Source organism: Oncorhynchus mykiss, chromosome 4 (assembly GCF_013265735.2).
Source record: "Oncorhynchus mykiss isolate Arlee chromosome 4, USDA_OmykA_1.1, whole genome shotgun sequence".
In the NCBI taxonomy this organism is placed as follows: domain Eukaryota; kingdom Metazoa; phylum Chordata; class Actinopteri; order Salmoniformes; family Salmonidae; genus Oncorhynchus; species Oncorhynchus mykiss.
In genome coordinates, this window is record NC_048568.1 from 7,807,885 (window position 1) to 7,822,851 (window position 14,967).

At 43.7% G+C, this 14,967-nt stretch overlaps 1 protein-coding gene across 2 annotated transcripts; it reads right to left on the reverse strand.

The window, feature by feature from the left end:
* Positions 1-33: 33 nt before the first annotated feature.
* Positions 34-10,509, reverse strand: LOC110522016. Of its 2 annotated transcripts, XM_036975540.1 has the most exons (21): positions 10,346-10,509; positions 10,191-10,249; positions 10,034-10,114; positions 9,810-9,934; positions 9,075-9,218; positions 8,677-8,775; positions 8,403-8,564; positions 8,161-8,260; positions 7,748-7,968; positions 6,962-7,118; positions 6,547-6,770; positions 6,130-6,250; positions 5,633-5,829; positions 5,419-5,533; positions 5,037-5,206; positions 4,861-4,958; positions 4,570-4,700; positions 4,095-4,284; positions 413-554; positions 231-327; positions 34-153 (listed from the first exon to the last, which is right to left on the reverse strand). In XM_036975540.1, the coding sequence occupies exons 1-21, from the start codon at positions 10,366-10,368 to the stop codon at positions 80-82; spliced, it is 2,730 nt and encodes a 909-aa protein (XP_036831435.1). In that variant the 5' UTR covers positions 10,369-10,509; the 3' UTR covers positions 34-79. The 2 variants fall into 2 exon arrangements, with proteins under 2 accessions (XP_036831435.1, XP_036831436.1); XM_036975541.1 differs by lacking the exon at positions 10,191-10,249 and having other exon boundaries at positions 10,346-10,493.
* Positions 10,510-14,967: the final 4,458 nt, after the last annotated feature.

The window sequence follows — 14,967 nt, forward strand, 5'->3', positions numbered from 1 at the left end:
TGCAAATCAGATACAATTAAGGTAGTCCAACGGTTAGGATTGTTTTATATAGAACACTTTATTTGACATGTTAGAGACATTACACCCAAAGAATGTATCCAGAAGAAACATATAAATGACGCTCCTCAAAGAGGTCTTTGACATGTCGTTGTCCTGTTGAGAGAGAGAGAGAGAAGCTATTAGTTCAGTTATGGTCTGCCAGGGTCTGAAAAGCATAAAACAAGACCAACCTCTTTTCGGGTTGTCCTGATTCACACATTGTCCACTACAGGGGCCGCCAGAGGGACTACTGGCATCACAGATGACCACATCACAATGGACAAAGACCTAGGAATCAAAGATTTGAATGTGTCAGATTTTTTTAAAAGGGAGGATTGCCACTCACACAAAATTAACCAATAAAGATTGTTACCTGGCCACTCGGCTCACCCGCATCCTCGGTGAAGGAAAACATATAGACCTCAAAGCGTTTGACGTGAGGGGGGAAGTGGACCCTGGCGTCAGCTACCACCGGATGGAAGACCACACGGTATGGATCACCGGGGTTCTCACAGCTGCCAGTGTAGAGAGGGGGACTAAGTTAGTGACAAGAAAACGCTGCAAACCCCAACCGCCTTGTAGCGGTGTCATGAATGTCCTGTGAGGATCAGATCAATTTACAGCAGAAGTGGGTTCTTTCTCCCCCTCCAGTATGAACTAAAGGAATGTCTTTGTTAACAGGCTTTTCCCACCAAAAATCGCCATATCTTTAAAAAACATATTTCATATACAATGTAAAGGCTAGAGACTTCCTACCTGTAGAGTGAGCACCTTTCTAGTAAAATCCAATATGACATTCATTTTCTATAGCTAATCTCTCTGATAGAAATATTGTTTCAGTATTCACTTTTGAACGTGTTAGAGAAACTCCCCTAGAAAATGTGCATGGTGAATCATAAGGCTGGGGTTTTTGCAGCTGCAAGGAGGATACGATGTCATGGTTAATAAGTTGACTTTATCAATGTAATAGATTTCTACCGTCTAGAGTTTAAGTCGGGAGACGGTAACTCTTTCAAACCGCTTCCTCGGCACCCCAAATCCTAACATGATTCATTTAGAGTCGGCTAACAATTAAACAGTCCTCAGATAATTCAAGGCCACGTCACGACAGTTGGTTTTAATTTCTGATCTTTTGGCCCATCAGACCTGGATGAATCTGATTTAGTACATTTTAAAGAACAGAAATTGGGCTGCCTATTTGAAGAAAAAAAATGTCAACAATATTACTTTTGGTCTACTGCAATGGCTTGTTAAATGACGGATGTCAAACATGTATATTCAATTACATTGACATGAGGTGAGATGTCCCTCTAAAATGGTTCTTAAAATTCTAAATTATCCAGAATGGTCAGACTACCTGAATATTGATCAACTGACCGTAGTTTAACCAAAGTTGCCGAATAGACAGTCGGTATCATCATCATCATCATCAACAAAGCAAAAATAAGCACTTCATTTTAATTAAGAATTTCATGCAATGCGCCAGAGCAATTCTTCCGCTGTCGGAAAAATTGGTCACACAATCAATTCTACACCCATGGCATCGGATTCACACGTGGAGGACTTCTGTGAAGGGCGCAGCTCTACTATACAAAGTAACCTACGCATTGACAGTTTAGGCCTACTTTTTAAATGTGCATCTTTGGGAGGTTAATCATTTACTGTTTAACTGCCAGATATTAGCAAAAAGGGATTTGTGAAATCAGGATGGTCAGGATTTTGCACAACGATATAGTTGCAGCGACAAATCTGAACTGCCCATTTCGTGCACAGCCATGTGAATGTGGTGTCTTCTCCTATGATACACAAAACATTCAGCCTGTTTTTTTAAACTGCTGTGACATTTCTGATTTAATAAACAGCTGCAAAGTTACTCCCGTGTCCACATGGCCAAATTTAGGTTTTTGTGACCACTTCATTAAAAAGGTAAAATTGCGTGGTTTGATAGCATTTTGCAAACCCGATCCCCCAAATGAATGGTTTTGACCAATAAAGTTGCTTCACTACACTGCTTGGTGTAACATGTCTCCAGATACTGAAAAGGCACCCGCAAAATAAAGTGTCATTTGCAGCATGCATAATCATAAGTCCATTACAATGTAGGAAAAATAAGTCATCTTTCAATAGTTACCCAATTTAAATTCTTGAGATAAAAATTAGGCCAGCGGTGTCCATCTGTGGCAAAGTGCTCACCCAAATCAAAAATGTAGTAACATTTTTTTAAATATGAACATTAGCTAGCAAGCTGCTACACTTGACCGTGGTATTTGTTCATGTTTAGCAACTCCCAATTAGCGCATTCCTCTAGGACAGGAAATTCCATTGAAAGCGGCGTCCTGTCAACTGATCCTATTCCGTTTCAAACATCCATGCTGCACAGGCGTGTGAACCATCCTTTATGTTTAGTGCAATAACTGTTCAACACAAGAGGTCACTTGTGCCTGAATTCAACCCAAAACCAACAAGTATTCAGTCAGTGTTAAGAGCAGTTGTATGAAACCAATCGGAAAGGCAAGCTAAGCTTGCCAGCCGCTCTTGACTTCCATTCGACTGACCATCAGTTCGGCTGAACACTGAACTGTAGCAAACCAAAAGGATAACATTGAGTAAAAAGGTGTAGGTAACGCCAACAACCTTTTCACACGCGAGTTCCAAATATCTTCAACAGTCGCCCCAGCAGTGGGAGTTGATTTTATGCGCGTGACGTCACAATGCACTCCCTGCTCCAAAATGTGCACAGTTAACCCGCGCTGACCTCAAACCAAGGCACACTACCTGCTAATTTTCTATAGGCCGTTTCAACTTCTCATTTTCACAAAAGTAGCCCATTTCACTGTTGCAGACCATTTCTATTTGAGAATTTAATGAGCCGGACAAACTTTCCTTCAAAAGAAACTCCAAGCACTTCCCCAGATCAGGTATACAGGCCTTGCACATTTATTGCCTTCCTTACAAATAACTGTGGACATGCGTGCATTCCTTTCAAAGTGCCTTATTTTCTGCGTAACGTGTTGTCGTTTCTACTGTAGCGTACCGTAAGTATTATGTACTTTCTATTCATGCTTTCTGATTCTTGCCTAGATTGTAATGACACATGTGTAAAACACTTTTGAAGGTGGTACTGCATATGAGCTAATGCTAGCGCCATACAATGCAGTCGGTTATCACGTAAGCGTCTGTCAGACTCGACTGACGTATGGTGATCTCAACTGGAGTACCCCCATTGTCTTGAATGCACTGAAGTCGTTAGTTGATTTGAACACGGCAGAGTGTAAACTATGGTACCTCAGGGTTGCCAGATCAGACCCCCCTTTCCAGGGGTATTTAGCTTAAAACTGTTGATAAATCCCCCATCTTAGTAATATTTCCTGCATCATCCTCTCCACAATACCTTAGCTCAAGCCATTTTTTAGGGGGGGGGGGGGTTATATCTTGCAACTCTGTGTAGCTGTCGAGCTACGGTTGTATTTGGGGAGGTGACAATTGGCTTTTTGATTGGTTAACTGTAAACTACTTGTCATGTGTACGCCGTAACAAGTACAAAGATTTGTCACATGCTGAAGTGGCCAAACTAAGTTAAGATCTCAGGCAACGGGCGCAGTGAACGGCATGCCATATTTTCTAAACTAGATTTACATGGTTCCCTTGTACCGCATCACATTGAAAAACAAGTCAACCTGTTATTTAGACTAGATGATAACGTTAACATTTAAGGTGGAATAAAGTTGTGAAGACCTTTATTTCTCATCAGTACAAAACATTGTTTAGATGCTTTTCAGACAACGCGGTTTAGAGTCGTTTGTTGCAGCATGCGTTCCGTTCCAATGGTACGCTGCAGGGACCACAAAAATGTGATCGTACGCACCAGAATTGGGTGGCGATCTGGTGACAGACCGCACACGGCTTTTTAAGCATTGTGACCACTCAGGACCTATGGGTGGGGGCATAGCCACGGTAGCCAAAGTAAATGGCCTGCCAAGCATGATAGGTTGCTAATTACTCAGGAACCACACCTGTGGAATAACACTTGTTTAGGCCCAAAAACAACATGTTACCCATTAATGATGAGATTCCACCGGGGTCGGGAGTCGCGGTCCTCGTTGAGGGTGGCCCAGCAGTGGTCAAGCACCAGCGCTACCTTGGGGTCAGAGGACGTGGTCAGCTCCACCTCAAAGTGCAGAGGCTGTCTCAGGTACCTCACCACTGGATAGTCCTCCTCCTGGTGGAACGTGTTATACGAGGCGTCTGGAACACAGAACAAGACAACCGGGGATCGTGTTCAGTGGGCACCATCTGAACATGTCCATTAAGAAATGCTCGTTTATCATATCCTGTTGTGCCCCGATGAACACAAGTCAATTTATAGCCAACACTACCACCCCAAATCAGCTCCTCACCGTTACTCCATAGCCACACCTGTAGATCTCAGAACGCAAGGCTTACATTTTGTGGGAAGCGTTTTGTAAAAGGAGACCTTCCAAGATTCTTTTAGAGGGGTCAAGTTGAAATTCTGAATTTGTGCACGCTTACCCTGAGCGAGTCTCATTCTGACCATTAGTCGACCCGTCCCAGTCTCGACAAAAGGCTCGTGGTCACGCGGCCTGGTCAGGAAGGCCAATGTGCGAGTGGTGTTGGCCACGTAGTAGCAGGAAACCTTTAACCTAAAAAGAGGGATGTAGGCAACTTCAAGCAGTGGAGTGGACACACTGGTAGTAGAGGCACATTTTCCCTGTATACAAAGCATTGAGCAATTGGCGAAGGAAAAAAAAAAAAACACCCAATAAAAGCCAATGCCACAATTGGGATGCGTAATACACTTACTGATATTCCTCCTCTGAAGACACCGTGGCATTCAGCTTCACCTCAAGTTCATCTGGCAAGGAGATTTCGTTCTCATACAGCATGACATTGTTGATAAACTGTAGTAGAGGGGAATTGCTTATTACAGCCTGCAGAAGCAAACAGTCCGTATCACCTCAGGGTAATCGTCATTTTACCTTCCTGGTGGTGCCACAGGAGTTCACAGTGAAGTGGAAGTAGGCGAAGCGATCGTCGCTGTAGGTGGGACCACAGGCGGGGTCGCTCAGGGTCAGCTGACCGGGGTTCAGACCGGGAGCAGACTCCACCTTCACCGCCAGCGCAGTCATCGTTCCGTTAGAGAAACACTCTTGGAGGTGGGGGAGCAAAAGACAGGTAGCCATCAGACCTGGGTTCTGTATTTGTGACACTTAATTGAGCTTGAACCAATGGAATAGCACCAAAAGTGCAAACCATGCCCATCTGTGGCACTACTATTAGACTCACAGTATTTGCAAGGAACCCAGGTTTGGTAACCATGTCAAACGACTATTTATCGGAAGCAATTGTTTGAGAACCAACCAGTCAGCGTTTTGAGGAAGCTGCAAGCCAGGGAAAAGTATTTGATGGTCATGTTGTTGTAAGGATTCAACAGAGCCACATCCAGTCTGCTCCTGACAGAGGACGAGTGAACCGACTGGGAACCAATGGGAGAGTTCATTAGTCCAATATCGTACGCAAGTATACAGGGTAGCTGCAGCAATTTAGGTTAACATGTTTTGGGAGAGCGTCGTACCTCAAACACTGCGTCCGGCGAAGAGAAGGGCAACGTGATGGTGAAGTCTGCGTCGCCCTCTGTTAAATACTGTTGAGCAAGCTCATGGTTAAGCAGCCGCTTGCCAACCAAGACCACGAAAAAGGGATCTTGGTTCCTGTAGTCCACAGTGATGTGGAAGTTCTCCTGATCACAGTTGCCAGTGACTGAGGGTGGCACTACAAGGACAAACAGGGTTGTGTTCATTAAGCACAAAAAACAGGAAGGTACTACTTGAACTTGTCCAAGAAGAAGCCCTTGTTTTGCAACGGTGGGCCTGAATAAACACGATCCTGGCAAATCAGGAACAGGACAACGGGGTCCAAATACTCTAAAGCTTAACATTTTCTTTGTAGAGAGACCGCATAGGAAAAACCTACAGTATGGCTAGTTGGGCTTCCGCTGACAATTTCCTTTCAGGGCAATCATTAACGAGAGGAAACCATTCAACAGTAGTTTGGCGTAGTCCAGAGACATACCAATGTCCAGCAGTACAGCGTCCACAACGGCAGAGTGAGAGAAAGGAGCGTACTCTGGAAAGACGACCAGGCCGTAGATCAGCTGAAGAGTGAAGGTTGTGACACCTTGTTCCGCCCTTCTCTGTAGTGAAGTTAAAAGCATTGGTCAATTGATACAACAATAATGCTAACAGAACCTTACTCAACATCAAGTGACAAGTACATATGGGGACTATTAAAACAAACTATATACTTAAAGTAATGTTGCCCTCATTCCTCTAAATCAAGCACTATTGGCAACTGCCAAAATAATGGAAACACTTGAGTAAATGAGGGATACAAAGTACATTTGTGCCATTATTTCTATTTTGTTGGTGGCCCACTTCTTAGGGCATGTACAAATCACTGCGTGTGGCTTTGCATTTAACAGAAACACACCTCCTTGACGACCACCGGGTCTGAGAAGGGCACCTCCATCCTGAAGGTCTTCAAGGTGTTGTCCGGGGATCTCTGCTCCTGAACATTGAAGCCTCTGGCGTTGCACTCTGCAACAGTTAGCACCATGGTGGGAAAGGTGATGTTCAGCAGCTCCACATCAAGGTTGAAGGTCCCCAACTCAAGCACAAACACTGCCTGCTCAGGAACTGTGTCTAAGGGCGTGTCTGTTCATTGGCAAACAAAGGAAAACATTTTGAAATGCGGTACAATGGAAGTTGAAAATGGACATTTGTTATTGGATAAGTCCGGGTATTGCCTCCCCGTTTCAGTACATTTTCTTCTGTTTCGTCGTGCCTAATGAACAACCCAGGCATCCCAAATTACCATAGGCACTGTTTAACTAAACCAGACTCACAGTTGCGAACTTGTGGAGGCCTGGCCATCGGAGGTGTTGTGATAGGGAAGAGGACTTTGTAGCTGGTGTCCTCGTGTGCGACCTCCTCGATCCACAGCAACTCAAGCATGGGCTCAATGGTGTAAGTGACAAAGTACTGGTCATCCTGAATATGGCTCTGTAAGGGAGACGAGTGATGCAGTCAGGCTGTAATACACAATTGGAGTGCAAAAACAGGTCAATGTTCCTTATAAGCCAGAAAGTTAAATACAATCATTCTACCGCTTGTCTTTTAGCCGCTCGTAATTTAAGACAAAATATCCAAAGTATTGTTTACCAGACTTTAGAGAGCTGGTAGGTATACGCTTGTCAACTTGCATTTCCGGCGGTGTGCATTTTCAAAGCAACTGACACGCAAAGTAAACACTTGCACAATATGTAAACAGCAGCCGAGTGTTGCTTGCATTCAGTTGACAGTGGCAAAGCTACCGGCTCCCTAAAAAGTCCGGTAAACAATACTTTAGTGTGGATATTTGGTCTCAAATGTCAAGCGGCTAAAGGACAAACTGCAAAGACAAGCGGTAGAGTATGTTTAAGTGTCATTTTATGCAGCATTCACACAATTTGCAATCCATTGTATATTAGCCTGATTAAGCAGACAATTGCTCAATAAGAAACATTTTACACAAAACAACGGTTCTAGGAGTTTACCCATGAGAGATGGCAAAGGGTTACTGCAAAGCACTGAAGGCTCTACAAATAAGATTTAGAAATTAAACAGGAACATTTTACTCATCCAACGCTGACCTTGAAATAGCCGCCAACAGCCCCCACCGGAATTTCAACAATAATATGAGCCTCCGTGACTAAAACCGAGTAGTTTCTGGCAGCCATTTCCTCAGTGTCCAGCCTCTTAGCGTCAATTCCCATGTACACCTCCAACATAGTGAAGGCATCAGAGGAGAAAAGTGGGTCTATGTGCTTGGGCATGTACCAGGTGATCACTTCTGGAGTAAAGACCACTGCCTCTGCAGTGACACAAGAAGCCAAGTGCACATCATAACAGAACATTTTGCAACTGAAAACAAATGTGCCATTATTTGGAAACAGTTCACCCCAAAACATTTTCCCAACTGAACACTACATAACACAAATGAAAGTCTTGTCTGGAGCCAATTAAGAACTGGGTTTAAAGGATCTTAAATGATTTCACACTCAACCTGGTGTTGGACAAACAGCCGTGGCATCTACTCGAGTAACCAGCCACTTCTGCTCAAAGAAGGTTGAGGTTGAGAGCACCCGCATCGGAACCCCAGCTACCTGTTCAGGGGGCAACCACACCAGGGCCGTGTTCAGTAGGGCAAACCGTATTAACAATATGTTGCAGAGTTCAGGTAGGGCCACGCTTTCCAAATGTTTGCTCTACTGAACATGACCCAGTTCATGGAGGAAGTCAGCTTACATTCTGGAGGTATGTTTCCTCTGCATTATGGGGGCTTCTTAACACCAGCCGTGTGGGAGTGTTGGCTATCGCATAGCCCTTTCTTTGGACCTCATCCACATTCATGACCTTCTTGCTAGGACTAAAGACGACTGCTGTCATTTTGTATCCTGAAGCAACAGCCTGTCTCAGGAAATGGAAACATGAATTAAACAAAATTGTCAACAAACGCACATTTTGTTTAGCGCCATCCTGTCATGTTGTAGTGAAATTACAGAAACTGAAATATGGCTACCTCAGCTCCTCTCCGGAAGTTGGCGCTCCTTGCTTTCGGGCCCCCAGTGGGCTGTTCGGGGACGGTTTGGATGTCTGGAAGAGTCCTTCTGACAGACACCTAGAGAAGAAAAGCCATTATTCCCTATGCATTTTCTCCCTCCCAGACAATAGGAAATCAATCTGTCCACTCGCCTCCTTAAATGCATTGAGAATAGGCCAAGATTCCTCACCTCTAAAGTTATCCTATGTGCATTTTGAAGAGGCGAGTGGAATTGAGAGAGAGAGTCAAGACCTCTACGTTGTGTCGCAGAAGAAATGAAACACTGGACAGTTGTAGCTCTAGACAGATCATTTATACAGGCAGTATGACAAGCTCGACTGTAAACATGTCCATTAGGGCATGCTCTGCTCACTTGCCTCCATGTAGTTGCGGTCGCACAGAATCTCTCGGGAGGTCCAGGGGGTGTAGCTACAGGTTTTGCCCACTCTATACACAGGGTCTTCGGTCATGTGGTTTCCTGGCAGCCTGAACTGCATGACCAAGCTGAACATCTTATCATCCTAAAATGAAGGGGGAAGGGAAAAAAAGCCTTTCATTATATAACAAAAAAACAAATAATGCAGGTGACATTCATGCAAGTTATAGACTGTGGCAAAATTGGCTATATGAATGCAGCTGCCACTGTATTGAAGCCACACTACAGAAAGTTGGCTGGCCCTCTGAAAGCCCTCCATAAACTTCTGCTGTACCTTCCGTCATCGTTAACTTAGAGGTAAGATACACCAGACCCAGGGGTGGCCACAGAGTTCAGTAAAACTGCTTCAATGTTTCTGGCACCGTACTTCTAATAACCTCCATGCTCTAAAATTGTATGAATTACCACCTCTACGGCAACTCGGGCTTATTGAGGACCTTTTTACTGAAGAATGTGTTTGTTTTCAATGATTTCATTTTTCCATCTAGTGATGCAAATATTGACTTGTATCTTTGTGTATACAGGGCTCCTCTGTAAAAGAGCCTGGTCTCAGCATGACTCCAGGTCAAAGGTTAAATAAAATGACGTTGCTACATTATGGGTTGCAAATGCAGTGACACTGAAAGGCAAACTGTCCATTTGAAGTTCAAGCAAACACTACAGTTCTTAGGGTTACCATGTTTTGGGAAAAGCAGTTTTGAAGAGAAGCAAAAAACATGGCATTCCCCATGGGGTCAAATTTAAAGCTGAATCCACACTGAGTAGCAAGGCCAGGCGTCAGGTTTATGATGTGTGTGTCATCTGGAAGGGATGGAGATGGTGTGAACACAATAGTTGACGAGCAATATCAAGCCATGAATTATGAAAGGAGAGAAAGAGAATCATAAGAGGCAAACTCACTGAAGACAGTAGCAACCTCTTCAAAAAGAGGAGCGACACTCAAACGAATAACGTTACCAAGGCATTCAGCATGGAGGTCATCTGGAATGGGAAAGGTTAGTTAAAAATATATTGTCAAACGCTTAGTGCTTGAATTTGCAGGGTGCAAAATGCATACTTATAGAAGGTGTCTGTTGTGCTTGTATGCCCACAGCTGCCATCAATAGGCAAAACAACCTGTAAGGCATTTGACAAAATATTATGATTGATTAAGAAGAACACAACTCAAATGTTTGCGTCGCATAAGACTGTTCTAGGCCTGCTACTACTTACCCTGAGCTAAGGAAAAGAACCATTGTAGAACAGAATTGTTTCGATAAAATGCACAGCTACAGAACCTAATATTTGACCCAAGGTGTGCAGCCTACAGCCCAGGGGTATGCAACTTTTACCCTCTGACAAAGGCTTCCCACACTCAGTCACCTGAACCCCAAAGGGCTGCACATTTTCTTTTTATTCCCCTAGCCCTACAAAGCTGATTCAAATAATCAATCAGCTTTGTTAATCTGAAGTCAGCTGTGTAGTGTTAGGACAAAAACCTAAATGTACACCAAGTTTGGGAAACGCTGCCCTGCCCTGCAAGGGCCGCGGCTTTTGTGGAGCGATGGTTAACTGTTGTCTGTGTTCAACGGGTCCCTGGTTCAGGACAGAAGTAAAACTGTTACACGGGCACCATTTCATTTGTCATCGATCGCTAGGCCAGGCTTTTTATTTTTCATTACGCAGACATAAGCACAGTTGACACCATCGAGGTGCGGATGTTTACTTTCTACACTAGTTTATTTCCTCCAGTTTCGTCCGACGAGCAGATTGTAGTGGTAAAATTAAACTGGATAGATTTTTAATGGAATCCTAAGCATCACTCCAGTCAAAACGATCTCTGCGAACGTTCGATTCCATTCATTTGCTATGGGCTCGCGCTAGTGTTCCAGCTTAGTCAACGTTCTTATTTAGCCGTTTTTCAGCCTTGGGTGAATTTTTCAGCCTTGGGTGAATAAGAACGACGAGAATAATCAAGTCTATAGTTAATCTACTGGCAAGTCTGATGTACAACTACTAACATACCGGTACATAGTGCTGTGTAATGATATGCTATGTGGTTCGTAAGGACATCGTAGCTAACAAATTGTCAGCCAACGTAACGTGTAAGGTAACATATTTAAACAGTCATTGCATTGGTCTTTAGGGCAAATCTGGTCTGTGATAGGGGGGAGGGGATCACACCTAGTGTTAGGGTTGCGTCAATTCGAATCTGGTATCAGAACAAGTTATAACACTGAGTCACTGATTGTACTCTATGTACTTTTATTAGCTAAGCAATAAATGGCAAATGCAACTTTCGTATATACGGGCTCACTGTAATACCACGCAGGGCAGAACAGGGAACTGTCAGGATGTACGTAAACAGCTGTTCTTATACTGTGATAGGCCAACAGACGGGTTGGAACTATGTCTATCACAGTAGAGGCTGAGCGTGGTTTAGACTTGCTCAGCCTATCGCAGGCGCTCAGGCTGGTCCCCGCCTCTTGGAGTTCTCCCTCCGTCGATGTATAGATTCTTACTGTTCTGGTATCACCCCCTAGTTATAAGCAGTTGCTCAGTTCCTGCTATTGTGTTGTTCCGTATTTTTCCATCTCAGTTAAACCTCGTGATGACCACCCCTCCCTATACCTGATTAACCACAACTTTGTAAGATACATCAAGTAACACCATGTGCTCAATATTGTCACAGACAAACACAAGGACAAAGCATCTGCCGGGCTGTTCATCTACAGTTTTGCAACATGCTAAGCATGTTGCTCAGTTCTTGACACACACACACAGACAACTGCTGTTCAAACAATTCAATCTTACGTGATATAGTAGTAGGTTATAGAGCATAGACATAAATCCTCACACTAGCTCGGCTATTAGACTATTCAACCTTTACTAAAGAATAGTCTATTGTTCAGCTATTAGCCCAACTTGCAACAAATTGCTGTTCCCCTCTCATTCCTTTCCCTCTTCCACGCGTCATCATTCTGCTCCCGAGTGGCTCGCTTGTGGGCGTGCTGGCAGGATAGGGCAGCGTCTTCAGTTGCGAGTCAAGAATTCTGCATACAGTAGCACGTTTGTATGAAGGTGTGGTTTTTCACAGGCCAATTGTCTTTTTGTCAAAATCAAAAAGAACTGTTCTGAAAGCCACTTTTTTTCCCCCGACACAAAAGGAAGTCATAGCGGACACCTACGAAGATGGCATCTCAGGTAAGCAGCACTGGGCTGTATTGACTTATCCTAAAAAATGGCACGTGCTGCTTTAGATTGAACGGTCATATCTCAGTTATTGCTTTCTTCACATTCAGAGAGCGAGCTGACCAAGGGGGTCGAAAATGTAGATATTGCCAGATGTTCACTGTGTGAGGACCAGGCCGTGGAAGCTTTATTGCTGGCAAAAAGTGTCCATAACCAGAGGTAATTAAACTGTTCTGTGTTCTTTTTCCTCCGTGGAATCTGTCTCGCTTGCATGAATTAAAAAACCCTTAAGATGTCAGCTGCTAATTTTCAGATTTACACCACAAACATTTTCCACTGGACTATCTGTTGCTGCCAAGTCATGGGTTAGCCTTGCAATAACCAAGTGGTGAGAAACACAGCCCTCTTTAAAATGTTTCAGGTACACTTTGAAAGAAGATACTGTATGTGACGCAGACACCTATTGGCATTATCTATCGTTTGTCCTCACGGGTCTGTTTTTCAGCTTAAAGTACTTGTGTGTGTGTGGTGTCCGCCATCCCTCTCTCCCTAAATCCTCTAGGTTATATCAGCTGTTTTGTTGAACCCCTCCCGCATCTGAAATGGCTGACAGAGGGCATGTTCTGATCATAGAGATGATGTCACTTGGTTGAGTCAACTGGAAGTATTATTAGATGCTTTACATTGAAATCCCAGAGTTAATGATCCAAAGTCAGTTTTGCATTTCACCTCCTGATTTAAGATGACTGACCGTGTTAGAATAAAAAGGTTTAATCATGCTCTTGTCTGCATGTATGTTTTGATGTGAGAGGAATCCAGTCCCGACAGCGCAATTGGGATGAACTGAGAGAATATTAGGGAAGCACTGTCATTCATGAATCATATGCTCTCTCTCCCCCCACCTCATCTAATGCACACCATATGTGCATTGTAGAGTAGAGATTTGCCTTCCTTTTAACTAGGCATGTCAGATAAGAATGACGGCCTAGGAACTGCCTTGTTCAGGGGCAGAAGGACAGATGTTTACCGTTTCTGCTCAGGGATTCGATCTTGCAACCTTCTGGTTACTAGTCCAACGCTCTACCCACCTGCCCGCCCAAGATTGAACTCTTACAATTAAAATGCACTTTCAATAAAGCGTTTCACATTCTCCACTGGTTGAAACACTCGTGTCCTCAGATGAGTTAGATCTGCATAGGTTTTTTTCCTGTATATATGAATTAAATCAATCATGTATAGTTAGTGTAATCATTGATATCACAGGAGCAGTAAACGCTGTTGTAGTGTAATACATACATGCAGACACCGCATCATTTGATATGACTGAAAAAGAATGTGTCAGTCATACCTGAACCGCACATGATCGGTGAATATATTCAATGTACAAGCTACAATATGGGAATCTCACGCGTGGTAATAACTAAAATACGTGTGTGTATAGGTCTTGCATCCGTCGCACAATAAAGGTATTCTACTCTGGGCTTCATTAATGCCATTCAGACTTGAGGTTCATGGATTGGTATGAATATTACTTCAGAACTTTACGTTTAAGGTCCATACCCAGATAGGCAACAGTTATTTTTAATCCGACACTAAGTAAATAGCTAGCCATGTTACTTCAGCTGCAAGGCAAGCTTACACAATTGTGCAGTCAATGCTTTAGCCAGCTAGATTCTTTCCATCCACTGTTTCACAAGACAACAGCCTGGTTTGTTGGTTCTCAGGAGTCCCTGAAAGACAAATTCATTTTCGTAATTTAACTGACAAAAAAAGCCGCACAAACGTCTCTACATTAACACATTCCTCAAATTGTACATTTGCTTGACTCGTTAAGACAACTTCCATCTATTTTGTCAGCAATCTTCGTTGAGCGCCACAAGGCAAGGGTGGCTCGTGTCAAAATTCGTCTTTGGTCAAAGCCTTGGGACCCAAATGCATAATGAGTGCGCAAACTCCCCCTTGTGGTCTGGAGCAATGAAGCCATCCCGCGGTGCAGGCTCGCAACTTTTAAAGGAGTGTGTTTCTTCAGTCCGCGCTGTTCCTTACGGTGTGTGTTTAAAGCTTATCCTGATGCAGAATAGATTGCAACGTATTCATGGCTCTGTACCTTCCGTAGTTCGGACTTGGAGATTGTGAAGAGATGTCTTGTGGGGAATGCAAGGCATGGGTGTCCGAGCTGTGTGCTAGTAGTTTAAAAAAGACAGCTCGGTACAGTCAGCTTGTCAACACGTCTTACAAACAAGTAGTGATGAAGTCAAGCTCTTCCCATTTGAGCCATGAGCGATTGACATGCATATCATTAAAGAAGAAATGTCCATATTTGGATGGAAACCAAGCTAGTGAGAGGTATCAAGGAAAGTTGTAATTTCAGTTGAACATTACCAACACTGCAGCCAACCACAGCCCTGCTGGCCTCACTTTGGCAAAACACCATCTGCTATAACATTGAGTCAGTTCATCCTACTGGACATTGGAAAGCTTTTGTTTTGACACCCATTGTTTGTCCTAGACGGGAAATTGGTGTGCAACACTTATCTCCCTCCGGTGGATGGTTCAGAGTTCCATGCTTACAAAAGGGTTGATTGATACACGTCAGACGACAAGCCTACTACATGCGCCTTGGTGTTAAACGCAAATCAGATACAATTAAGGTAGTCCAACGG

What these genes read in the sequence shown, in the direction of transcription:
- LOC110522016 (XM_036975540.1), bottom strand. Translation starts at nt 10,368, where the DNA reads ATGGTTCTTTTCCTTAGCTCAGG. An exon ending in AGGAAACATACCTCCAGAAT is followed by an intron (nt 8,261 to 8,402) that starts GTAAGCTGACTT and finishes CCCCCTGAACAG; the next exon opens with GTAGCTGGGGTTCCGATGCG. An exon ending in TCAGGACAACCCGAAAAGAG is followed by an intron (nt 154 to 230) that starts GTTGGTCTTGTT and finishes CTCTCTCAACAG; the next exon opens with GACAACGACATGTCAAAGAC.